The sequence below is a fragment of the Lampetra planeri genome, unplaced genomic scaffold (assembly GCF_965212315.1).
Source record: "Lampetra planeri unplaced genomic scaffold, kcLamPlan1.2.h2 scaffold_363, whole genome shotgun sequence".
Taxonomy (NCBI): Eukaryota; Metazoa; Chordata; class Hyperoartia; order Petromyzontiformes; family Petromyzontidae; genus Lampetra; species Lampetra planeri.
This window is the reverse complement of record NW_027615186.1, coordinates 21,412-48,789: the sequence shown is the minus strand read 5'-3', so window position 1 is coordinate 48,789 and position 27,378 is coordinate 21,412. Positions and strand designations below refer to the sequence as shown.

Genomic DNA, 27,378 nt, shown 5'->3' with positions numbered 1-27,378 from the left:
TTGGTGAGCGTGTTGGTGAGTGTGGTGGTGGTGAGCGTGGTGAGTGTGTTGGTGAGCGTGTTGGTGAGTGTGGTGGTGGGCGTGGTGAGTGTGTTGGTGAGCGTGTTGGTGAGCGTGTTGGTGAGCGTGGTGAACGTGGTGAGCGTGGTGGTGAGTGTGGTGGTGGTGTGTTGGTGAGCGTAGTGGTGAGTGTGGTGAGCGTGTTGGTGAGCGTGGTGAGCGTGGTGGTGAGTGTGGTGTTGGTGAGTGTGTTGGTGAGCGTAGTGGTGAGTGTGGTGAGCGTGTTGGTGAGCGTGGTGAGCGTGGTGGTGAGTGTAGTAGTGAGCGTGTTGGTGAGTGTGTTGGTGAGCGTGGTGAGCGTGTTGGTGAGCGTGTTGGTGAGCGTGTTGGTGAGTGTGGTGTTGGTGAGCGTGTTGGTGAGCGTGTTGGTGAGCGTGTTGGTGAGCGTGTTGGTGAGCGTGTTGGTGAGCGTGGTGGTGAGCGTGGTGGTGAGCGTGGTGGTGAGCGTGGTGGTGAGTGTGGTGGTGGTGAGCGTAGTGGTGAGCGTGTTGGTGAGCGTGTTGGTGAGCGTGTTGGTGAGCGTGTTGGTGAGCGTGGTGAGCGTGGTGAGCGTGTTGGTGAGCGTGTTGGTGAGCGTGTTGGTGAGCGTGGTGGTGAGCGTGGTGGTGAGCGTGTTGGTGAGCGTGTTGGTGAGCGTGTTGGTGAGCGTGGTGAGCGTGTTGGTGAGTGTGGTGGTGAGCGTGGTGAGCGTGGTGGTGAGTGTGGTGGTGAGCGTGGTGAGCGTGTTGGTGAGTGTGGTGGTGAGCGTGGTGAGCGTGGTGGTGAGTGTGGTGGTGAGCGTGGTGAGCGTGTTGGTGAGCGTGTTGGTGAGCGTGGTGGTGAGTGTGGTGGTGAGCGTGGTGAGCGTGGTGGTGAGCGTGGTGGTGAGCGTGGTGGTGAGCGTGTTGGTGAGCGTGTTGGTGAGCGTGTTGGTGAGCGTGTTGGTGAGCGTGTTGGTGAGCGTGGTGAGCGTGGTGAGCGTGGTGAGCGTGGTGGTGAGCGTGGTGGTGAGCGTGTTGGTGAGCGTGTTGGTGAGCGTGTTGGTGAGCGTGGTGAGCGTGGTGGTGAGTGTGGTGGTGAGCGTGGTGAGCGTGTTGGTGAGCGTGGTGAGCGTGGTGGTGAGTGTGGTGGTGAGCGTGGTGAGCGTGGTGGTGAGTGTGGTGGTGAGCGTGGTGAGCGTGTTGGTGAGCGTGGTGAGCGTGGTGCTGCAGGCTTCACCTCCCCGTGGGCTACCACGGCCGCGCCTCCTCCGTGGTGCCGTCGGGGACTCCGATCCGCCGCCCCCACGGGCAGACGCGGCCCCACGACGGTGAGCACACACCTCCCGTCCAGCGGCACGCACGCACACGCGCACACGCACGTACACGCACGTACACGCACGTACACACGCGCGCATGCACGCACGTACATGCGCGCACACACACACGCACGTACACACGTACACGCATACACGCGCGCACACACGCACGTACACGCATACACGCGCGCACACACACGTACACGCGCACACGCGCATACACGCGCATACACGCGCACACGTACACACACGCGCACACGTACACACACGCACACACACACACACACGTACACGCACGTACACACGTAGACGCGCACACAAACACACTACATTCACGTGCACGCACGCACACTACGCGCACACACTACCCACACACACACACTTGACACACGTGTGTGTGTGTGTGGGGGGGTCTGCGTGTGTGACCTCAAGGTGCACATGGCCTGGCACTAGCGTCGTGGTCACCGCCACTTAAGTGGCGGTTGTTGTTGTTGTTGTTGTGTAGGTGTATGTGTGTGTGACACGACTGTGTTCCCGTGCGTACGCGTGTGTGCGTGTGCGCCTGTGTGTGTGCGTGTTTATGTATCTATGTGTGTGTGTGTGCGTGTGTGAGTGTGTGTGTAGGGAGCGGTAGTGCAGCGGTGAGCGCGCTGCGCTACGAACCCGGCGACCCGAGTTCGATTCCCGCTCACGGCCAACACCAGTGACGATTATCTGAACCGGTCCCGGGCCTCACCTAGGTCGACTCAGCCTCAAATGAGTACCTGGTGCGGTGTGTAAACATCGCCACTAGGGAGACAAAGGCGGCCGGGCGTGGTTGCTGGCCACCCACCCCCTCGTGTGCCGTGCAGGCCTTCATAGGTGCTCGCTAACAGCACTTGCCCCTACAGTCTGTTAAGGCTACACGGGGGATCTTTGTCTTTGTGTGTGTGTAGACCAGCCCCCCGTGTTCGGAGCGAGCCGCCTTCTGGACTTCGAGCTGGAGATGGTAACAACAACAACATCAACAACAACAACAACATCAACAACAACAACAACAACGACGCAGCCTGCGGACACCCCCGTTCACACCGCCGTGTTTCTATTAGCCTCACGACAACAACAACAACAACTACGACAACAACAACAACAACACCGCTACTACCACGCGCCCTTCGCTCGCCAGTGACGTCATCGTGAGCCACCGCTCTCTTGACGGTCCACGGTTAGACGAATTTGAAAATAATTCCACCGCATCGTCACCCCCCTCGCCCCCACCCCCCTCTCCACCCCCCTCGCCCCCCCCTCGCCCCCCCCCTCGCCCCCACCCCCTCTCCACCCCCTCTCCACCCCCCTCGCCCCCCCCTCCCCCCCCCTCGCCCCCACCCCCTCTCACCCCCCTGTCACCCCCCCTCCCCCCCACCCCCTCTCCACCCCCCTCGCCCCCCCCTCCACCCCCCTCGCCCCCACCCCCTCTCCACCCCCCTCGCCCCCCCCTCCCCCCCACCCCCTCTCCACCCCCTCTCCACCCCCCCTCGCCCCCCCCCTCCCCCCCCCCTCGCCCCCACCCCCTCTCACCCCCCTGTCACCCCCCCTCGCCCCTCCACGTGACCCCTCCCCCCCCCCCTCTCCCCCCCTCCCCCTCTCCCTCCTCGCCCCCCCCCCTCCCCCCCCCTCTCACCCCCCTCGCCCCCCCCCTCTCACCCTTGTCCCCCCCCTCTTCCCCTTCTCCCCCCTCGCCCTCCCTGCCCCACCCTCTCTCCCCCTCGCCCTCTCCCCCACTCCCCCCTCTCCCCCCCCCCTCTCCCTCCCCCTCTCCCCCCTCGCCCCCCCCCTCTCCCCCCCCCTCTCACCCCCCTCGCCCCCCCCCTCTCACCCTTGTCCCCCCCCTCTTCCCCTTCTCCCCCCTCTCCCCCCCTCGCCCCCCCCTCTCCCCCCCCCCTCTCACCCCCCTCTCCCCCCCTCCCCCTCTCCCTCCTCGCCCCCCCCTCTCCACCCCCCCTCGCCCCCCCCTCCCCCCCCCCTCGCCCCCACCCCCTCTCACCCCCCTGTCACCCCCCCCTCGCCCCTCCACGTGACCCCTCCCCCCCCCCTCTCCCCCCCTCCCCCTCTCCCTCCTCGCCCCCCCCCCCCTCCCCCCCCCTCTCACCCCCCTCGCCCCCCCCTCTCACCCTTGTCCCCCCCCTCTTCCCCTTCTCCCCCCTCGCCCTCCCTGCCCCACCCTCTCTCTTCCTCGCCCTCTCCCCCACTCCCCCCTCTCCCCCCCCCTCGCCCCCTCTCCACCCCCTCTCCCTCCCCCTCTCCCCCTCGCCCCCCTCGCCCCCCCCCTCTCCCCCCTGTTCTCCCCCCCCCCCCCCACGTGACCCCCAGGCCTTCTTCGTGGGGCCCGGCAACCGGCTGGGCGAGCCCATCGCCATGGAGCGCGCACAGGACCACATCTTCGGCATGGTGCTCATGAACGACTGGAGCGGTGAGACACAACAACCACAACAACAACCACAACAACAACAACCACAACAACAACAATATGAACTACAATAGCAACCACAACTACAACAGCAACCACGACGACAACAACACGCACGGCAACAACAATCACAACAATAACAACAACAATCACACCAACAACCACAACAACACGCACGGCAACAACAATCACAACAATAACAACAACAATCACACCAACAACCACAACAACAATAATAGCAACTGCAACAGCAACCACGACGACGACAACCACAACAACACGCACGGCAACAACAATCACAACAATAACAACAACAATCACAATCACAACAATAATAACAACTACAACAGCAACCACGACGACAACAACCACAACAACACGCACGGCAACAGCAATCACAAACATAACAACATTCACAACAACAATCACAACCATAACAGCAATCACAACAATCACAACAACAATCACAATCACACCAACAATCACACCAACAACCACAACAGCAATCACAACAATCACAACAACAATCACAATCACACCAACAATCACAAACATAACAACATTCACAACAACAATCACAACCATAACAGCAATCACAACAATCACAACAACAATCGCACACCAACAATCACAACAACAATCACAACCATAACAGCAATCACAACAATCACAACAACAATCGCACCAACAATCACAACAACAATCACAACAGCAACCACAATGACGATGCAGTTCGACTAGTAACAGTTGGACGAGTCTCCACTCATCACCTGCGTAGAGAGAGAGAGAGACAGGGCAACTGCATTGAACATGACTGGTGACGATGACGATGTTGATGACGATGATGATCATGATGACGATGATGATCATGACGATGATCATGACGATGATGATGACGATGATGATCATGACGATGATGATGACGATGATGATCATGACGATGATTATGATGATGACGATGATGATCATGACGATGATGATGACGATGATGATCATGACGATGATTATGATGATGACGATGATGATCATGACGATGATTATGATGATGACGATGATGATCATGACGATGATGATGATGATGACGATGATGATCATGACGATGATGATGACGATGATGATCATGACGATGATTATGATGACGACGATGATCATGACGATGATTATGATGACGACGATGATGACGACGATGGTAATAACGATGGTGACGATGACGATGATGATCAAGAGGTGGAGGAATCCTCCGTAATCTCACTGCCCCCCCCCCCTCCCGCCGCTCAGCCCGCGACATCCAGAAGTGGGAGTACGTGCCGCTGGGGCCCTTCCTGGGCAAGAACTTTGGCACCTCCATCTCCCCCTGGGTGGTCACCATGGAGGCGCTGGCGCCCTTCACGCTGCCCAACGCAAAGCAGGTGCGGCGGTGACCCTCGGTAACCCACGGTGACCCACGGTAACCCACGGTGACCCACGGTAACCCACGGTGACCCTCGGTAACCCACTGTGACCCACGGTAACCCACGGTGACCCTCGGTAACCCACGGTAACCTACGGTGACCCACGGTGACCCACGGTGACCCTCGGTAACCCACGGTGACCCACGGTAACCCACGGTCACCCACAGTAACCCACGGTAACCCACGGTAACCTACGGTGACCCTCGGTGACCCACGGTGACCCACGATAACCCACGGTCACCCACGGTAACCCACGGTAACCCACGGTCACCCACGGTGACCCACGGTAACTCGCGGTCACCCACGGTAACCCACGGTAACCTGTGGTCACCCACGGTAACCTGTGGTCACCCACGGTAACCCACGGTCACCCACGGCGACCCACGGCGACCCACGATCACCCACGGTGACCCCCGGTGACCCACGGTGACCCACGGTGACCCCCACGGCACGAGCCGGATGTTCACCGCGGCCCGCCCACCGTTGACCGTGCGGTGCGCTGCGTGCGGCACGGCGGTGGTAGCTACGAACCCGGTGACCCGGGTTTCGGTCGTGAGCCTCCCCCTAGGTCTGCTCAACCTCAAATGAGTACCCAGGAAACAAAGGCGGCGGCCAAACCGCTCCATCGCGTGTGTGTAGGTGTGTGTGTGTGTATGTGGGGAGCGGTAGTGTAGCGGTTAGCGCGCTGCGCTATGAACCTGGCGACCCGGGTTCGATTCCCGCTCACGGCTAACATCAGTGACGATTATCTGAACCGGTCCTGGGCCTCCCCTAGGTCGACTCAGCCTTAAATGAGTACCTGGTGCGGTGTGTAAACATCGCCACTGGGGAGACAAAGGCGGTCGGGCGTGGTGCTGGCCACCCACCCCCTCGTGTACCGTTCCGGCCTTCATAGGTGCTCGCTAACAGCACTTGCCCCTACAGTCTGTAGGCTATACGGGGGATCTTTTTTTTTTGTGTGTGTATGTAGGTGTGTGTGTGTGTAGGTGTGTAGGTGTGTGTGTGTGTTAGGTGTGTGTGTGTGTAGGTGTGCGTGTAGGTGTGTGTGTGTGTGTGTAGGTGTGTGTGTGTGTAGGTGTGTGTGGGTGTAGGTGTGTGTAGGTGTGTAGGTGTGTAGGTGTGTGTGTGTGTGTAGGTGTGTGTGTGGGTGTAGGTGTGTGTAGGTGTGTAGGTGTGTGTGTAGGTGTGTGGGTGTAGGTGTGTGTAGGTGTGTAGGTGTGTGTGTGTAGGTGTGTGTATGTAGGTTAAGGGGGCGTGGGAGCGTGGCGGTGAGGTGTGGGAAGCTGTAAGCCCCAGGATACTTTGGGCTCGCCTTCCCATCAACCAGAGGCGAGGAGTGGTGGTCGTGGTTACTTATGCCCCCACCGAAGACGAACATCCGTGGAGGGATGCAGGCAAAGCCGATGAGTCAGACGCTTTCTATGACCTCCTGTCACAGGTGCTGGCTAAAGTGGCCACTCGGGACAGAGTCATCTTGTTGGGTGACTTCAATGCCCGAGTTGGTCATGATGCTGGCACCTGGTCTGGAGTGATTGGAAGGCATGGGCCAGATCAGCTCAATAATAACGGTAGGAGGCTGCTAGATTTTTGTGCAGCCCATGGGCTTGTAATTACCAACACGCTCTTCCGGCATCGGCGCATCCACACAACATCATGGATACATGCCGGGTCCAAGCAAGAACATCTGCTGGACTACATAGTGACGGACCAGCGGATGCGAGCCCATGTCCTTGACACCAGGACCTACCGTGGAGCTGATCTGACTTCTGACCATCGACTAGTCATCTGTAAGATGCGCCTGCCATTCTTCCACTCCGGTGGTGGGTGTACACCCAGGACCCCATTCCAACCAAAAGTGGCCTGGTCTCAGCTAGCTGATGAAAGTTGCAAGCGAAAATTTCATCATTGCTTGCAGCTGGGGTTGGCATCGTCCCCCACTCCACCTGATGTCGAGGGTAAATGGGCGAGGTTTAAGACTGTGACTCATGCAGCTGCAATGGCTGCTTTGGGTACGCGGTCCAGACCTCCCCAGAAACCCTGGCTGACGGAGGAGGTGTTCAGGTTAATTGAGAAAAAGCGACAGGCCCACTCTCATCGCCTACAGCATCCCACGTCAGAGAATGAGGAGGTTTACCGCAGCCTTCGCTCGGAGGTTCAGAGAGCCGTAAGGCGCTGTAAGGATGGGTGGTGGTCGCGGGTTGCTGAGGAGATGGAGTCTGCCTCAGTGGCCCGCGATCACAAATCACTATTTAACTCCATCAAAAAAGTAACCTGCAGCGCCACACCTATTACCATCATTAGAGGAAAAAACGGTGATCCAATCTCCGACCCCCAGGAACAGGTTTGCAGATTTGCTGAGCATTTCTGTGAGGTCCTGGGGGAGGGAAAATCTCTCAGCCAGGAAAACATCATGGCACAAAGTGGGGATAACCCTGCTGAGGCTGCGGTGCCTCAAATATTGGAAGAGGTCACCCCCTGTGAGTGGCTGGCTGAGGTACCAGCTGTTGAGGAAGTACTGAGGGCGATCCGGAGTCTGAGACCAGGGAAGGCACCGGGCAGAGATGATCTCCCAAGCGAAATGCTGAGGGAGGGTGGCGTTTGTGCACAGACTGCCCTATATGACATCATAACAACAGTCTGGACCACTGGACGGGTTCCGCAGGACTGGAAGGATGCCCTGGTGGTCCCCCTCTTTAAGAAGGGGGACCGTACCGACTGTAACAACTACAGGGGCATCTCACTCCTCAGTGTGCCGGGTAAGGTCCTGGCAAGGATTATTCAACATCGCCTTGCTAGGCACGCTGAGGAGAGGCTTGCGGAGCCCCAATGCGGTTTCAGGAAAGGGCGGTCCTGCACAGATGCCATATTTTCTGTCCGTCTGCTACAGCAGAGGTGTAGGGAATTCCAAAAAGACCTACATCTCTGCTTTATTGACCTGGTCAAGGCCTATGATACCATCAGTAGGACTGGGCTCTGGGTTGTTCTTCGTGCTTTCGGAGTCCCTGACCCTCTGCTCACGATCATTAAGGACCTTCATGATGGTGAGCGGGCCCGGGTAAAACTACGTGGCCGGGAGTCGGAGCCTTTCCCTGTACACCTTGGGGTGCGACAGGGATGTCCTCTGGCTCCCACATTATTTAACATCTATTTCGACTGCGTAGTTCGTGAAGCCTTCAATAGCTGTACCGGGGGAATTACCATTTGGTACAGATATAATGGGAGGCTGATCGACGCCCGGGTGCGATCAAGGGATGGCTCCCTATTGGTCAACCACGTTATGTATGCCGATGATTTGGTAATAGCAGCTCATTCTGAAGAGGAGTTGGAGACGCTGCTGCTGAGACTGGAGCGTGCCACTAAGAGGTGGGGCCTTACCATCAGCCCCACCAAAACTAAGCACCTGCCTAGGTATTTTGTACCATCGGGCACTCCACCCCCACAACTCTCAATCGGTGATGGGGCAGTTGTGGAGAGAGTGGAGAGTTTCCCATACCTGGGCAGTGTGCTTATGACCGGCTCCAGTTTATCAGCAGAGGTCTCACTCCGAATCAGTCGAGCGGCAATATCTTTTCATCGGTTGCGTAACGCTGTGTGGAAGCTACCTGGTCTGTCGCTCCGCACGAAGCTTCAGGTCTTCTCGGCCACGGTCATTCCCTCCCTTCTCTACGCTTGCGAAACGTGGACCCCCCTAGTGGAGCATCTTCGCCGGTTGGAAACATTTAGGCTGGCCTGCCTACGATCCATCCTGGGTTTAACCAGGCTGGATTGTGTGAGGAGCTCACAAGTCCTTGAAAGATCTGGGCAAAGTCCCATCAGTGAGCTCCTCCGGCAGGCAAGGCTGCGTTGGCTGGGTCATGTAGCCCGCATGCCCAGCCACCGCATGCCTAAACAGCTTTTGTTCGGCCGGATCGAGGGGGTTAAACGGGCGCGGCACGGGCTAGAGAAGAGATGGAGTGATGTGGTACAGGAGGACGTGGAGCTGAGTGGACTTGCCGATGACTGGTACCAGCGGTGTCAAGATCGGCCTCAGTGGAGGAGGCTCGTGAAGGACGCTACTGGGCAGTTGGAGGCAGTCGCCCTCCAACAACAACGGAGGGCGGAGGAGCGACGCTCACAACAACGAGCGGAGCGCCGGGTGGCTAAAGCACAGCAAGTTGGCACAGTAGGGGGCACAGGTGGTGCATCAGCCAGTCATCTCGGTCATCTCGGTCAGTCGACCCGTGGCACCTGGGTCTGCCCCGTGACCTCCTGCCAGCGGGCGTTCGACACTTCACGTGGCCTCAGGGTGCACATGGCCTGGCACAAGCGTCGTGGTGACGTCACCACCACTTAGTGGCGAATGGCGGTTGTTGTTGTTGTTTGTAGGTGTGCGTGTAGATGTGCGTGTAGGTGTGTGTGTAAGTGTGTGTGTGTAGGTGTGTAGGTGTGTGTGTCTAGGTGTAGGTGTGTGATCTTTGTCTTTGTGTGAGTGCAGGATCCGCCGCCCCTCCCATACCTGCAGCACGCCGACCCCTTCTCCTTCGACATCCACCTCAGCGTGGGGATCCACGGTGAGCGCTCCTCCCCCTCCTCCTCCTCCTCCTTCTCGTCGTCGTTGTCATGGTCAATGATGTCATCGTCATTGATGTCGTCATTGTCGTCATGGTCAATAATGTCATCGTAATTGATGTCGTCGTCATTGATGTCGTCATGGTCAATGATGTCATCGTCATTGATGTCGTCATCATTGATGTCGTCATCGATGTCGTCATGGTCAATGATGTCGTCATCGTTGATGTCGTCGTTGTCGTCATGGTCAATGATGTCATCGTCATTGATGTCGTCATCATTGATGTCGTCATCGATGTCGTCATGGTCAATGATGTCGTCATCGTTGATGTCGTCGTTGTCGTCATGGTCAATGATGTCATCGTCATTGATGTCGTCATCATTGATGTCGTCATTGTCGTCATGATCAATGATGTCATCGTCATTGATGTCGTCGTCATCGATATCGTCATTCTCGTCGTCGAAGGTCATCGTTGTCATCGATGTCATTGTCATGGATGTCGTCATCGTTATCGTCGTCGTTGTTTTTGTCATTGTCGCCATTGTCATCTTTATTGTCGTCATCATCATCTTTATCGTCATCATCATCGTCATCATCATCATCATCGCCATCGCACCGCATTCTATCTTAGAGCAGCGCCGCACCAGTGTCCAATAAAGGAGCCAGCGTGATCCACTTCCCCTTCAAGTGACCACTGCGGTGGCTATGAGATGTTGACTACCTCGCCTGCTGTGCAGGAGGTCGTGGGTTCAATTCAGACCCTGACGACGCCTACTGCTGTGTATTTGGAGTTTGCGTGTCTCTCTCTCTCATCATCACGGTGGCTAGGAGATGTTAACTACCTCGCCTGCTATGCAGGAGGTCGTGGGTTCAATTCAGACCCTGACGACGCCTACTGCTGTGTATTTGGAGTTTGCGTGTCTCTCTCTCTCATCATCACGGTGGCTAGGAGATGTTAACTACCTCGCCTGCTGTGCAGGAGGTCGTGGGTTCAATCCAGACCCTGACGACGCCTACTGCTGTGTATTTGGAGTTTGCGTGTCTCTCTCTCTCATCATCACGGTGGCTAGGAGATGTTAACTACCTCGTCTGCTGTGCAGGAGGTCGTGGGTTCAATCCAGACCCTGACGACGCCTACTGCTGTGTATTTGGAGTTTGCGTGTCTCTCTCTCTCATCATCACGGTGGCTAGGAGATGTTAACTACCTCGTCTGCTGTGCAGGAGGTCGTGGGTTCAATCCAGACCCTGACGACGCCTACTGCTGTGTATTTGGAGTTTGCGTCTCTCTCTCTCTCGCCCCGTGGCCGCGTGGATTTTTTTAGCGGTCCTCCAGATTTTTCTCTCCGCAATCTCGATTCAACGCCGCGCGTTCAGAGCGTCGATGTCCACGTGGCGATGGCAATGGTTAGCCGCTAAGTGGCAGCTCAGCGGTGGACAATACACAAGTGAAATTAGTCTTAAGTAACGGGACCCACCCTGCGGCTTGCGGTAGTCTTCAGGAAAAGGGTTAACGCGAGGGGGCGAGGGGGCGAGGGGGTGAGGGTGCGAGGGTGGACTTGGTGATGGGTAACTGTCGTGTCCGTGTCCACCTCCCACTCAGGAGAGGGGATGGCTGAGCCGGCGATCGTCTGCAAATCCAACTTCAAGGTTGGTACCCAGATTCACACCACCACGCACCCCTCTCCTGCCTCTCCCCTCTCATCTCACTCCACTCCCCTCTCATCTCGCTCCACTCCCCTCCACGCACTCTCCTGCCTCTCCCCTCTCATCTCACTCCACTCCCCTCTCATCTCACTCCACTCCCCTCCACGCACTCTCCTGCCTCTCCCCTCTCATCTCACTCCACTCCCCTCCACGCACTCTCCTACCTCTCCCCTCTCATCTCACTATACTCCCCTCCACGCACTCTCCTGCCTCTCCCCTCTCATCTCACTCCACTCCCCTCTCATCTCACTCCACTCCCCTCCACGCACTCTCCTACCTCTCCCCTCTCATCTCACTCCACTCCCCTCTCATCTCACTCCACTCCCCTCCACGCTCTCTCCTGCCTCTCCGCTCTCATCTCACTCCACTCCCCTCCACACACTCTCCTGCCTCTCCCTTCTCATCTCACTCCACTCCCCTCCACGCACTCTCCTACCTCTCCCCTCTCATCTCACTATACTCCCCTCCACGCACTCTCCTGCCTCTCCCCTCTCATCTCACTCCACTCCCCTCTCATCTCACTCCACTCCCCTCCACGCACTCTCCTACCTCTCCCCTCTCATCTCACTCCACTCCCCTCTCATCTCACTCCACTCCCCTCCACGCTCTCTCCTGCCTCTCCGCTCTCATCTCACTCCACTCCCCTCCACACACTCTCCTGCCTCTCCCTTCTCATCTCACTCCACTCCCCTCCACGCACTCTCCTACCTCTCCGCTCTCATCTCACTCCACTCCCCTCCACGCACTCTCCTGCCTCTCCGCTCTCATCTCACTCCACTCCCCTCCACGCCCTCTCCTGCCTCTCCGCTCTCATCTCACTCCACTCCCCTCCACACACTCTCCTGCCTCTCCCTTCTCATCTCACTCCACTCCCCTCCACGCACTCTCCTGCCTCTCCCTTCTCATCTCACTCCACTCCCCTCCACGCACTCTCCTGCCCCTCCCCTCTCATCTCACTCCACTCCCCTCCACACACTCTCCTGCCTCTCCCCTCTCATCTCACTCCACTCCCCTCTCATCTCACTCCACTCCCCTCCACGCACTCTCCTGCCCCTCCCCTCTCATCTCACTCCACTCCCCTCCACACACTCTCCTGCCTCTCCCCTCTCATCTCACTCCACTCCCCTCTCATCTCACTCCACTCCCCTCCACGCACTCTCCTGCCTCTCCCTTCTCATCTCACTCCACTCCCCTCCACGCACTCTCCTGCCCCTCCCCTCTCATCTCACTCCACTCCCCTCCACACACTCTCCTGCCTCTCCCCTCTCATCTCACTCCACTCCCCTCTCATCTCACTCCACTCCCCTCCACGCACTCTCCTGCCTCTCCCTTCTCATCTCACTCCACTCCCCTCCACGCTCTCTCCTGCCTCTCCCTTCTCATCTCACTCCACTCCCCTCCACGCACTCTCCTGCCTCTCCCCTCTCATCTCACTCCACTCCCTTCTCATCTCACTCCACTCCCCTCCACGCTCTCTCCTGCCTCTCCCTTCTCATCTCACTCCACTCCCCTCCACGCACTCTCCTGCCTCTCCCTTCTCATCTCACTCCACTCCCCTCCACGCACTCTCCTGCCTCTCCCCTCTCATCTCACTCCACTCCTTTCTCATCTCACTCCACTCCCCTCCACGCTCTCTCCTGCCTCTCCCTTCTCATCTCACTCCACTCCCCTCCACGCACTCTCCTGCCTCGCCCCTCTCATCTCACTCCACTCCCTTCTCATCTCACTCCACTCCCCTCCACGCACTCTCCTACCTCTCCCCTCTCATCTCACTCCACTCCCCTCCACGCACTCTCCTGCCTCTCCCTTCTCATCTCACTCCACTCCCCTCCACGCACTCTCCTGCCTCTCCCTTCTCATCTCACTCTACTCCCCTCCACTCACTCTCCTGCCTCTCCCTTCTCATCTCACTCCACTCCCCTCCACGCACTCTCCTGCCTCTCCCCTCTCATCTCACTCCCCTCCACGCACTCTCCTACCTCTCCCCTCTCACTTCACTCCACTCCCCTCCACGCACTCTCCTACCTCTCCCCTTTCATCTCGGGTGAGCTGTACGGGTGAGCGTTGTGGGTAAGTTGTGTGGGTGAGCGGGGTGGGTGAGCTGTGTGGGTGAGCGTTGCGGGTGAGCGGTGTGGGTGACGTGTGTGGGTGAGCGTTGTGGGTGAGCGGTGCGGGTGAGCGTTGTGGGTGAGCGGTGCGGGTGAGCGGTGCGGGTGAGCGTTGTGGGTGAGCTGTGTGGGTGAGCGTTGTGGGTGAGCGTTGTGGGTGAGCGGTGCGGGTGAGCGGTGCGGGTGAACGTTGCGGGTGAGCTGTGTGGGTGAGCGGTGCGGGTGAGCGGTGTGGGTGAGCGTTGTGGGTGAGCGTTGTGGGTGAGCGCTGTGGGTGAGCGTTGCGGGTGAGCGGTGCGGGTGAGCGTTGTGGGTGAGCGTTGTGGGTGAGCTGTGCGGGTGAATTGTGTGGGTGAGCTGTACGGGTGAGCGACCGTGCCACGTGACCCCCCCCCCCCCCCGCCCAGCACATGTACTGGAGCATGAAGCAGCAGCTGGTGCACCACGCCGCCTCCGGCTGCAACCTGCGCCCCGGGGACCTGCTGGCGTCCGGCACCATCAGCGGCCCGGTGAGCGGCGGCGGCACGCCAGGCCCACACAACCACCACCACCACAACAACAACAACCACCACCACGACAACAACCACCACCATGATAACAACAACAACCACCACGACAACAACCACGACAATAACCACCACCACGACCACAACCACCACCACGACAACAACCACCACCACCACGACCACAACCACCACCACGACAACAACCACCACCACGACAACAACCACCACCACCACGACAACAACCACCACCACGAAAACAACGACCATCACCACCACCACCACGACAACAACCACGACAATAACCACCACCACGACAACAACCACCACCACGACAACAACCACCACCATGATAACAACAACAACCACCACGACAACAACCACGACAATAACCACCACCACGACCACAACCACCACCACGACAACAACCACCACCACCACGACCACCACCACGAAAACAACGACCATCACCACCACCACCACGACAACAACCACCACCACGACAACAACCACCACCACAACAACCACCACCACCACGACAACAACCACCACCACCACAACAACCACCAGCACCACCACGACAACAACCACCACCACCACCACGACAACAACCACCACCACCACGACAACAACCACCACCACCATGACAACAATCACCACCACCACGACAACAACCACCACCACCACGACAACAACCACCACCACCTCCACGACAACAACCACCACCACCATGACAACAACCACCACCACCACGACAACAACCACCACCACCACGACAACAACCACCACCACCACGACAACCACCACCACCATGACAACAACCACCACCACCACCACGACAGCAACCACCACCACCATGACAACAATCACCACCACCACGACAACAACCACCACCACCACCACGACAACAACCACCACCACCATGACAACAACCACCACCACCACCACGACAACAACCACCACCACCATGACAACAATCACCACCACCACGACAACAACCACCACCACCTCCACGACAACAACCACCACCACCACGACAACAACCACCACCACCACGACAACAACCACCACCACCACCACGACAACAACCACCACCACCACGACAACAACCACCACCACCACGACAACAACCACCACCACCACCACGACAACAACCACCACCACCATGACAACAATCACCACCACGAAAACAACGACCATCATCACCACCACCATGACAACAACAACCACCACCACAACCACCACAACAACAACAACCACCACGACATTTCTAGCAGCGGACAAACACTCTGAATTCGTGGTGGAGGTGTTGATTCTTAACGTGGAGGGAAAACCCGGAGGACCTGGAGCAAAATCCACGCGACCACAGGGAGAGAGAGAGACGCAAACTCCAAATATACAGCAGCAGCAGGCGTCAGGGTCGGAATTGAACCCACGACCTCCTGCGTACCAGGCGAGGTAGTCAACATCCCATAGCCACCGTGATGATGATGAGAGAGAGACACGCAAACTCCAACTACACAGCATCAGGGTTCGGATCGAACCCACGACCTCCTGTAGACCAGGCGAGGTAGTTAACATCTCCTAGCCACCGTGATGATGATGAGAGAGAGACACGCAAACTCCAAATGTACAGCAGCAGGCGTCAGGGTCGGGGTCGAGCCCACGACCTCCTGCGTACCAAGCGAGGTAGTCAACATCTCCCTCGCCACCCGTGATGATGATTAGAGAGAGAAAGACACCGCAAACTCCAAATATACAGCAACAGCAGGCGTCGTCAGGGTCAGGATCGAACCCACGACCTCCTGCATACCAGGCGAGGTAGTCAACATCTCCTAGCCACCGTGATGATGATGAGAGAGAGACACGCAAACTCCAAATATACAGCAAGTGTCAGGGTCGGAATTGAACCCACGACCTCCTGCGTACCAGGCAATGTAGTCAACATCTCCTAGCCACCATGGCGCCCCCCCAAGGTGCTTTGTGCTGTCAGCCACGAGCGTCACCTTTGCACCCCCCCCCCCGCACTCCCCCTCCCCCTCCCCCAACCCCCCCCCCGTCCCCCCCCCCCCCCGTCCCGGTGCAGGAGCCGGGGAGCTTTGGCTCCATGCTGGAGCTGTCGTGGAAGGGCACCAGGAGCGTGGACCTGGGCGGTGGGAACACTCGTAAGTTCCTCCAGGACGGAGACGAAGTGATCATCACAGGTGGGCCGCGCGTCATCGCTCGCAGCGCACGACAACAACGCACCCGCTCGGTCACTCGCTCGCACACTCACTCACTCGCTCGCACACTCACTCACTCGCTCACTCACTCGCACACTCACTCATTCACTCAGCCACTCACACACTCAGCCACTCACACACTCACCCACTCAGCCACTCACTCACTCGCTCACACACTCATTCACCCACCCACCCACTCGCACATTCACACACTCACCCACTCAGCCACTCACTCACTCGCTCACACACTCATTCACCCACCCACCCACTCGCACACTCACACACTCACCCACTCAGCTACTCAGCCACTCACTCACTCGCTCACACACTCATTCACCCACCCACCCACTCGCACACTCACTCATTCACCCACCCACCCACTCGCACACTCACACACTCACACACTCGCCCACTCACCCACTCAGCCACTCACACACTCGCCCACTCACTCATTCACCCACCCACCCACTCGCACACTCACACACTCACACACTCGCCCACTCACCCACTCAGCCACTCACACACTCGCCCACTCACTCATTCACCCACCCAACCACTCGCACACTCACACACTCACACACTCGCCCACTCACCCACTCAGCCACTCACACACTCGCCCACTCACTCATTCACCCACCCACCCACCCACTCGCACACTCACACACTCACACACTCGCCCACTCACCCACTCAGCCACTCACACACTCGCCCACTCACTCATTCACCCACCCACCCACTCGCACACTCACACACTCACCCACTCACCCACTCAGCCACTCAGCCACTCACACACTCGCAAACTCACTCATTCACCCACCCACCCACCCACCCACTCGCACACTCACACACTCACCCACTCAGCCACTCACCCACTCAGCCACTCGCACACTCACACACTCACTCATTCACCCACCCACCCACTCGCACACTCACACACTCACACACTCGCCCACTCACCCACTCAGCCACTCACACACTCGCCCACTCACTCATTCACCCACCCACCCACTCGCACACTCACACACTCACCCACTCACCCACTCACCCACTCAGCCACTCAGCCACTCAGCCACTCACACACTCGCACACTCACTCATTCACCCACCCACCCACTCGCACACTCACACACTCACACACTCGCCCACTCACCCACTCAGCCACTCACACACTCGCCCACTCACTCATTCACCCACCCACCCACTCGCCCACTCACTCATTCACTCACCCACCCACTCAGCCACTCAGCCACTCACACACTCGCACACTCACTCATTCACCCAGCCACCCACTCGCACACTCACACACTCACACACTCGCACACTCACTCATTCACCCACCCACCCATTTGCACACTCACACGCTCACACACTCGCCCACTCACCCACTCAGCCACTCACACACTCGCCCACTCACTCATTCACCCACCCACCCACTCGCCCACTCACTCATTCACCCACCCACCCACTCAGCCACTCAGCCACTCACACACTCGCACACTCACTCATTCACCCACCCACCCACTCGCACACTCGCCCACTAACCCACTCAGCCACTCATACACTCTGTGCTGTGTGTGGTGCTGTGGTATGATGTTTGTGGTATGATGTGTGTGGTATGATGTGTGTGGTGTGCTGTGCGTGGTATGATGTGTGTGGTATGCTGTGCGTGGTGTGTTGTGCGTGGTGCTGTGGTATGATGTGTGTGGTGTGCTGTGCGTGGTATGATGTGTGTGGTATGCTGTGCGTGGTGTGCTGTGTGCGGTGCTGTGGTATGATGTGTGTGGTATGATGTGCGTGGTATGCTGTGTGTGGTATGCTGTGTGTGGTATGATGTGTGTGGTATGATGTGTGTGGTATGCTGTGTGTGGTATGATGTGTGTGGTATGATGTGTGTGGTATGATGTGCGTGGTATGATGTGTGTGGTGCTGTGGTATGATGTGTGTGGTGTGCTGTGTGTGGTATGATGTGCGTGGTATGATGTGTGTGGTGCTGTGGTATGATGTGTGTGGTGTGCTGTGCGTGGTATGATGTGTGTGGTATGCTGTGTGTGGTATGATGTGTGTGGTATGATGTGCGTGGTATGCTATGTGTGGTATGATGTGTGTGGTATGATGTGTGTGGTATGATGTGTGTGGTGCTGTGGTATGATGTGTGTGGTGTGCTGTGCGTGATATGATGTGTGTGGTATGCTGTGCGTGGTATGATGTGTGTGGTATGATGTGCGTGGTATGATGTGTGTGGTATGCTGTGTGTGGTATGATGTGCGTGGTATGATGTGCGTGGTATGCTATGTGTGGTATGCTGTGTGTGGTATGATGTGTGTGGTATGCTGTGTGTGGTATGATGTGTGTGGTATGATGTGTGTGGTGCTGTGGTATGATGTGTGTGGTATGCTGTGTGTGGTATGATGTGCGTGGTATGATGTGTGTAGTATGATGTGTGTGGTATGATGTGTGTGGTGCTGTGGTATGATGTTTGTGGTATGATGTGTGTGGTATGATGTGTGTGGTGTGCTGTGCGTGGTATGATGTGTGTGGTATGCTGTGCGTGGTGTGTTGTGCGTGGTGCTGTGGTATGATGTGTGTGGTGTGCTGTGCGTGGTATGATGTGTGTGGTATGCTGTGCGTGGTGTGCTGTGTGTGGTGCTGTGGTATGATGTGTGTGGTATGATGTGCGTGGTATGCTGTGTGTGGTATGCTGTGTGTGGTATGATGTGTGTGGTATGATGTGTGTGGTATGCTGTGTGTGGTATGCTGTGTGTGGTATGATGTGCGTGGTATGATGTGTGGTGCTGTGGTATGATGTGTGTGGTGTGTTGTGTGTGGTATGATGTGCGTGGTATGATTTGTGTGGTGCTGTGGTATGATGTGTGTGGTGTGCTGTGTGTGGTATGATGTGCGTGGTATGATGTGTGTGGTGCTGTGGTATGATGTGTGTGGTGTGCTGTGCGTGGTATGATGTGTGTGGTATGCTGTGTGTGGTGTGTTGTGCGTGGTGCTGTGGTATGATGTGTGTGGTGTGCTGTGCGTGGTATGATGTGTGTGGTATGCTGTGCGTGGTGTGTTGTGTGTGGTGCTGTGGTATGATGTGTGTGGTGTGCTGTGCGAGGTATGATGTGTGTGGTATGCTGTGTGTGGTATGATGTGCGTGGTATGATGTGCGTGGTATGCTATGTGTGGTATGATGTGTGTGGTATGATGTGTGTGGTATGATGTGTGTGGTGCTGTGGTATGATGTGTGTGGTGTGCTGTGCGTGGTATGATGTGTGTGGTATGCTGTGCGTGGTATGATGTGTGTGGTATGATGTGCGTGGTATGATGTGTGTGGTATGCTGTGTGTGGTATGATGTGCGTGGTATGTGCGTGGTATGCTATGTGTGGTATGCTGTGTGTGGTATGATGTGTGTGGTATGCTGTGTGTGGTATGATGTGTGTGGTATGATGTGTGTGGTGCTGTGGTATGATGTGTGTGGTATGCTGTGTGTGGTATGATGTGCGTGGTATGATGTGTGTAGTATGATGTGTGTGGTATGATGTGTGTGGTGCTGTGGTATGATGTTTGTGGTATGATGTGTGTGGTATGATGTGTGTGGTGTGCTGTGCGTGGTATGATGTGTGTGGTATGCTGTGCGTGGTGTGTTGTGCGTGGTGCTGTGGTATGATGTGTGTGGTGTGCTGTGCGTGGTATGATGTGTGTGGTATGCTGTGCGTGGTGTGCTGTGTGTGGTGCTGTGGTATGATGTGTGTGGTATGATGTGCGTGGTATGCTGTGTGTGGTATGCTGTGTGTGGTATGATGTGTGTGGTATTCTGTGCGTGGTGTGTTGTGCGTGGTGCTGTGATATGATGTGTGTGGTGTGCTGTGCGTGGTATGATGTGTGTGGTATGCTGTGCGTGGTGTGTTGTGTGTGGTGCTGTGGTATGATGTGTGTGGTGTGCTGTGCGTGGTATGATGTGTGTGGTATGCTGTGTGTGGTATGATGTGCGTGGTATGATGTGCGTGGTATGCTATGTGTGGTATGATGTGTGTGGTATGATGTGTGTGGTATGATGTGTGTGGTGCTGTGGTATGATGTGTGTGGTGTGCTGTGCGTGGTATGATGTGTGTGGTATGCTGTGCGTGGTATGATGTGTGTGGTATGATGTGCGTGGTATGATGTGTGTGGTATGCTGTGTGTGGTATGATGTGCGTGGTATGATGTGCGTGGTATGCTATGTGTGGTATGCTGTGTGTGGTATGATGTGTGTGGTATGCTGTGTGTGGTATGATGTGTGTGGTATGATGTGTGTGGTGCTGTGGTATGATGTGTGTGGTATGCTGTGTGTGGTATGATGTGCGTGGTATGATGTGTGTAGTATGATGTGTGTGGTATGATGTGTGTGGTGTGCTGTGCGTGGTATGATGTGTGTGGTATGCTGTTCGTGGTGTGTTGTGCGTGGTGCTGTGGTATGATGTGTGTGGTGTGCTGTGCGTGGTATGATGTGTGTGGTATGCTGTGCGTGGTGTGCTGTGTGTGGTGCTGTGGTATGATGTGTGTGGTATGATGTGCGTGGTATGCTGTGTGTGGTATGCTGTGTGTGGTATGATGTGTGTGGTATGATGTGTGTGGTATGCTGTGTGTGGTATGCTGTGTGTGGTATGATGTGCGTGGTATGATGTGTGGTGCTGTGGTATGATGTGTGTGGTGTGCTGTGTGTGGTATGATGTGCGTGGTATGATGTGTGTGGTGCTGTGGTATGATGTGTGTGGTGTGCTGTGTGTGGTATGATGTGCGTGGTATGATGTGTGTGGTGCTGTGGTATGATGTGTGTGGTGTGCTGTGCGTGGTATGATGTGTGTGGTATGCTGTGCGTGGTGTGTTGTGCGTGGTGCTGTGGTATGATGTGTGTGGTGTGCTGTGCGTGGTATGATGTGTGTGGTATGCTGTGCGTGGTGTGTTGTGTGTGGTGCTGTGGTATGATGTGTGTGGTATGATGTGTGTGGTATGCTGTGTGTGGTATGATGTGCGTGGTATGATGTGTGTGGTGCTGTGGTATGATGTGTGTGGTGTGCTGTGTGTGGTATGATGTGCGTGGTATGATGTGTGTGGTATGATGTGTGTGGTGCTGTGGTATGATGTGTGTGGTGTGCTGTGTGTGGTATGATGTGCGTGGTATGATGTGTGTGGTGCTGTGGTATGATGTGTGTGGTGTGCTGTGCGTGGTATGATGTGTGTGGTATGCTGTGTGTGGTATGATGTGCGTGGTATGATGTGCGTGGTATGCTATGTGTGGTATGATGTGTGTGGTATGATGTGTGTGGTATGATGTGTGTGGTGCTGTGGTATGATGTGTGTGGTGTGCTGTGCGTGGTATGATGTGTGTGGTATGCTGTGTGTGGTATGATGTGTGTGGTATGATGTGCGTGGTATGATGTGTGTGGTATGCTGTGTGTGGTATGATGTGCGTTGTATGATGTGCGTGGTATGCTATGTGTGGTATGCTGTGTGTGGTATGATGTGTGTGGTATGCTGTGTGTGGTATGATGTGTGTGGTATGATGTGTGTGGTGCTGTGGTATGATGTGTGTGGTATGCTGTGTGTGGTATGATGTGCGTGGTATGATGTGTGTAGTATGATGTGTGTGGTATGATGTGTGTGGTGCTGTGGTATGATGTGTGTGGTGTGCTGTGCGTGGTATGATGTGTGTGGTATGCTGTGTGTGGTATGATGTGCGTGGTATGATGTGCGTGGTATGATGTGCGTGGTATGATGTGCGTGGTGCTGTGCGTGGTACAGGTCACTGCCAGGGCCAGGGCTACCGCGTGGGGTTCGGGGCCTGCACGGGGAAGGTGCTGCCGGCCCTGTGAGAGGCCGCCCGTAGCCCAACGCACATTCCTGTTGAGGCCACAACAGCCTCGTGAAGGCTGACCCAGTCTCGCGAAGGCCTCCACAGCCTTGTGAAGGCCTCCACAGCCTTGCTAAGGCCTTCGCAGCCTTGCGAAGGCCTCTGCAGCCTTGTGAAGGCCTCCGCAGCCTTGTGAAGGCTGACGCAGCTTTGTTAAGGCCGACAGCCTTGTGAAGGTCGACGCAGCCTTGCTAAGGCCTCCACAGGCGTGCGATGGTCTGCACAGGCTTGCGAAGGCCGCCACAGGTTTGCGAAGGCCGCCACAGGCTTGTGATGGCCTGCACAGGCTTGCGAAGATCTCTACAGCCGTGCGAAGACCTCCACAGGCTTGCGAAGGCCGCCACAGGATTGCGAAGGCCTCCACAGGCTTGTGAAGGGCGTCTCCCGCAGCTCTACGATGATTCGCGCTGATCGTCTCGATGCCTCGCGTCTTAAGCGCCGATTCCTCTCTATTTTTTTTATATAATCGATACGTAAAACGTGCAGTACACACACGGGTGATTTTTGGTGCAAATTAAAGCTGTTGCTGAACGGTGATCGATTGCGTCGTCTGTTTTATTCGCCATGTCTCACGGCGCGCTCCGCCACTGGATGAGCCGACGAATTTACATCGTGTGCACGCAGCTTCATATAAGATGGAAATTATACTGGTAGGAACCTCCTGGTTCCACCAGCCCACAGGGGATTATTGTGTCTATCCGTCCGTCATGCATCCAAAAATGGGAGGGGTGGGGCTGGGTGGAGAGGGAGGGCTGGGTGGGGAGGGGAGGGTAGGGAGGGGCTGGGTGGGGAGGGTGGGGAGGGGCTGGGTGGGGATGGGTGGAGAGGGGCTGGGTGGGGAGGGTAGGGAGGGGCTGGGTGGGGAGGGGCTGGGTGGGGAGGGGCTGGGGGGGGGTAAGGCTGGGTGGGGAGGGGCTGGTCACCCCGTGGTGCCCTTATAAAACTCAACGTTTAACCTACTCACGCCGGCTTGTGCCCGCCCCCACAGTCGGGCATATTTGCGGAATACACCACGCCGCCGTTGACCCTGCAGGCCATTGACCGAGCAACCCAACGTTCCTACCAGCTCCCTCCGCAGATGAATGTGTTTCTCGTTGTCGTGAATGCACTCCCGCTTGCTTTGCCCAGGAAAGCATCGGTGAGGTCTCGAGGCTTTTTCGGAAAGGGTCTTGCCAAGTTTTTTTTGTTTGCAGCGACGAGGATGTTGCTGCTCTGTTTGTATCCCCGATTGATTGACTTATTTGCAGTGTGGTCATCACATCTACGCCTCTATATGAGGAGCGAAACGGGTGGACTTCTTCACAAATCTGGCTGTCGCCTGATGAAGCTGGTTGTAATTACTGGCGAAACGTCGCGGTACTCTGATTGTGAATGTTGTGGCTTTGCTCTCCAACACACAATCGGTTAGTGCTGTACTAGTGACGAATTGGCCACGTTCTGTTTACGTGACAACCCACACTAATTGGCTGCGTCGGGTGGTGGCGGGTTTAACGACACATAATTACACGATCTAACCAAAAAAAACTGTATTATGGAGTGTCATTTTTCTTCGTCAAGATGGCGTTTGGGCCAATGCCGGTTCCATCCTGTGGTTCGGTTTTTTTTTGCTTTTCTTTTGGGAGGAAACTGGAGAATCCATGGGAGAAAACTTCGTGCGGAACACGGGGGGCAGCAGAGAATGCAAACGCAGCTCACGCTCTGCAGGACAGGGGGGTGATCGGGGCAGAGAGCAGGGGGCTGCCCACACTCTCCTACTGAGTTGTCATCGATTGGGATCGAACCCACGGCCTCCTGTGTACCAGGCGAGGTAGTTGACACCTCACCACCGTGGTGCCCTACACTCTATCCACTGAGTTGTCATCGATTGGGATCGAACCCACGACCTCCTGTGTACCAGGCGAGGTAGTTGACACCTCACCACCGTGGTGCCCTACACTCTATCCACTGAGTTGTCATCGATTGGGATCGAACCCACGACCTCCTGTGTACCAGGCGAGGTAGTTGACACCTCACCACCGTGGTGCCCTACACTCTATCCACTGAGTTGTCATCGATTGGGATCGAACCCACGACCTCCTGTGTACCAGGCGAGGTAGTTGACACCTCACCACCGTGGTGCCCTACACTCTATCCACTGAGTTGTCATCGATTGGGATCGAACCCACGACCTCCTGTGTACCAGGCGAGGTAGTTGACACCTCACCACCGTGGTGCCCTACACTCTATCCACTGAGTTGTCATCGATTGGGATCGAACCCACGACCTCCTGTGTACCAGGCGAGGTAGTTGACACCTCACCACCGTGGTGCCCTACACTCTATCCACTGAGTTGTCATCGATTGGGATCGAACCCACGACCTCCTGTGTACCAGGCGAGGTAGTTGACACCTCACCACCGTGGTGCCCTACACTCTATCCACTGAGTTGTCATCGATTGGGATCGAACCCACGGCCTCCTGTGTACCAGGCGAGGTAGTTGACACCTCACCACCGTGGTGCCCTACACTCTATCCACTGAGTTGTCATCGATTGGGATCGAACCCACGGCCTCCTGTGTACCAGGCGAGGTAGTTGACACCTCACCACCGTGGTGCCCTACACTCTATCCACTGAGTTGTCATCGATTGGGATCGAACCCACGACCTCCTGTGTACCAGGCGAGGTAGTTGACACCTCACGACAAAGCGTGCAAGACCTCTCGTAGCAGCCCACCCTGGCCACCAGACAAGCGCCATTCGCCACTAAGTGGCGGTGACGTCACCACGACGCTGGTGCCAGGCCATGTGCACCTTGAGGCCACGTGTCGAACGCCCGCTGGCAGGAGACACCGCCACCAACACAGGCGGCGTTGTGTTCGCCGCAAACCACTCGTGCTCAACAAGCCACCACCTCGCTTGCGTTTCTCAGCAAGCAGCAGTAGCCACCACCACCCACCACGACTACCCACCCACCCACCACTATCACTCACCACCACCCACCACAACTACCACCCACCACTACCACCCACTACCACCCGCTACCACCCACTCACCACTACCACCCACCACTACTACCAGCCACTACCACCCACCACTACCACCCACTACCACCCACTCACCACTACCACCCACCACTACTACCAGCCACTACCACCCACCACTACCACCCACTACCACCCACTCACCACTACCACCCACCACTACTACCAGCCACTACCACCCACCACTACCACCCACTACCACCCACTCACCACTACCACCCACCACTACTACCAGCCACTACCACTACCACCCACCACTACCACCCACCACTACCACCCACCACTACCACCCGCTACCACCCACTCACCACTACCACCCACCACTACTACCAGCCACCACCACTACCACCCACCACTACCACCCACCACTACTACCCACCACTACTACCACCCACCACTACCACCCAACACTACTACCCACCCACCACTACTACCACTATCACCACTATCACCACTACCACCCACCACTATCACCCACCCACCACTACCACCCACCATAACTACCACCCACCACTATCACCCACTACCACCACCACCCACCACTACTACCCACCCACCACAACTACCACCCACTACCACTCACCAATACCACCCACTCACCACTACCACCACCCACCCAACACTATCACCACCACCACTACCACCCACCACTACTACTACCCACCACTACCACCCACCACTACCACCCACCACTACCACCCACCCACCACTATCACCCACCCCTACCACCCACCCACCACTACCACCCACCCCTACCACTATCACCACTACCACCCACCACTACCACCCACCACTACCACCCACCCACCACTATCACCCACCCCTACCACCCACCCACCACTATCACCCACCCCTACCACTATCACCACTACCACCCACCACTACCACCCACCACTATCACCCACCACTATCACCCACCACTATCACCCACCACTACCACCCACCCACCACTACCACTATCACTACTACCACCCACCACTACCACCCACCCCTACCACCCCCCACCACCCCCCACCACCACCGTCACCAGCGTCACTGACGCACTCTCCCTCCCACTGCCAACGATTCGTCACCGAGACGGGGGGAGGGGCCACTCCAGACGCATCTCGCTCGGCTCCCTCCTCATCCTCCTCCTCATCATCATCCTGTGGAAGTCGTCTGCCCCTTCACTCACTCATTCAGCCGTTCGTTCATTCAGTCGTCCGTTCATTCACTCATTCATTCAGTCGTTCGCTCATTCAGTCGTCCGTTCATTCAGTCGTTCGTTCGTTCACTCGTTCATTCAGCCGTTCGTTCGTTGCACAGTTGGTTCGGTAAGCTGCTTCTGCTGGTGGTTGTTGTGGTTGTTGTTGGTGGTGATTTGAAGAGACCATGTCCGGAGACGCTGAGCAACAGCAGCAGGAGCCGCCTCTGGGTGAGTGACCTCGTCCGAGTCCACCTCCGTGTCCTCGTCCGTGTCCACCTCCGTGTGTCCGATGTGAATCTCTCCCCTCCACCCACCACGACAGCTCTTGTCTCGCCATTGGTTTGAGTTACGCACTCGCTGCTACGTGGCCTCGTCAATGTGTGACGCCTCTGTGTGTGTGTGCTGTGTGTGTAGTGTGTGCTGTGTGTGTGGTGTGGTGGGTGTGTAGTGTGGTGTTTGTGGTGTGTGTAGTGTGGTGGGTGTGTGTAGTGTGGTGGGTGTGTGTAGTGTGGTGGGTGTGTGTAGTGTGGTGGGTGTGTGTAGTGTGGTGGGTGTGTGTAGTGTGGTGGGTGTGTGTAGTGTGGTGGGTGTGTGTAGTGTGGTGGGTGTGTGTAGTGTGGTGGGTGTGTGTAGTGTGTGTGTGTAGTGTGTGTGTGTGGTGTGTGTGTGTAGTGTGTGTGTGTAGTGTGTGTGTGTAGTGTGTGTGTGTAGTGTGTGTGTGTAGTGTGTGTGTGTAGTGTGTGTGTGTAGTGTGTGTAGTGTGTGTGTGTAGTGTGTGTGTGGTCTGTGTGTGTAGTGTGTGTAGTGTGTGTGTGGTGTGTGTGGGTGGCGTGTGTGTATAGTGTATTGTGTGTAGTGTGTGTGGTGTGGTGTGTGTATGTGGTGTGTGGTTGGCCCGGGCACGGCTAACGTCATTGGCGAGCCGTCGATCTTAGTCCAAATCCTCAACGTCCAACCCATTGACCAGCGT

General features: G+C 56.6%; 1 protein-coding gene across 1 annotated transcript in view; it reads left to right on the top strand.

The window, feature by feature from the left end:
- FAH (fumarylacetoacetate hydrolase) overlaps positions 1–22,740 on the top strand; it is a gene marked incomplete at its 5' end in the record, with an annotated part of 34,768 nt that extends 12,028 nt beyond the window's left edge. The window contains 9 exon segments of the mRNA XM_078623657.1: positions 1,251–1,348; positions 2,272–2,324; positions 3,686–3,785; positions 5,061–5,191; positions 9,708–9,783; positions 11,383–11,429; positions 14,002–14,103; positions 16,184–16,301; positions 22,095–22,740. Of these exon segments, the coding sequence (XP_078479783.1) occupies positions 1,251–1,348; positions 2,272–2,324; positions 3,686–3,785; positions 5,061–5,191; positions 9,708–9,783; positions 11,383–11,429; positions 14,002–14,103; positions 16,184–16,301; positions 22,095–22,165 (796 nt within the window).
- Between the last annotated feature and the right edge of the window lie 4,638 nt (positions 22,741–27,378).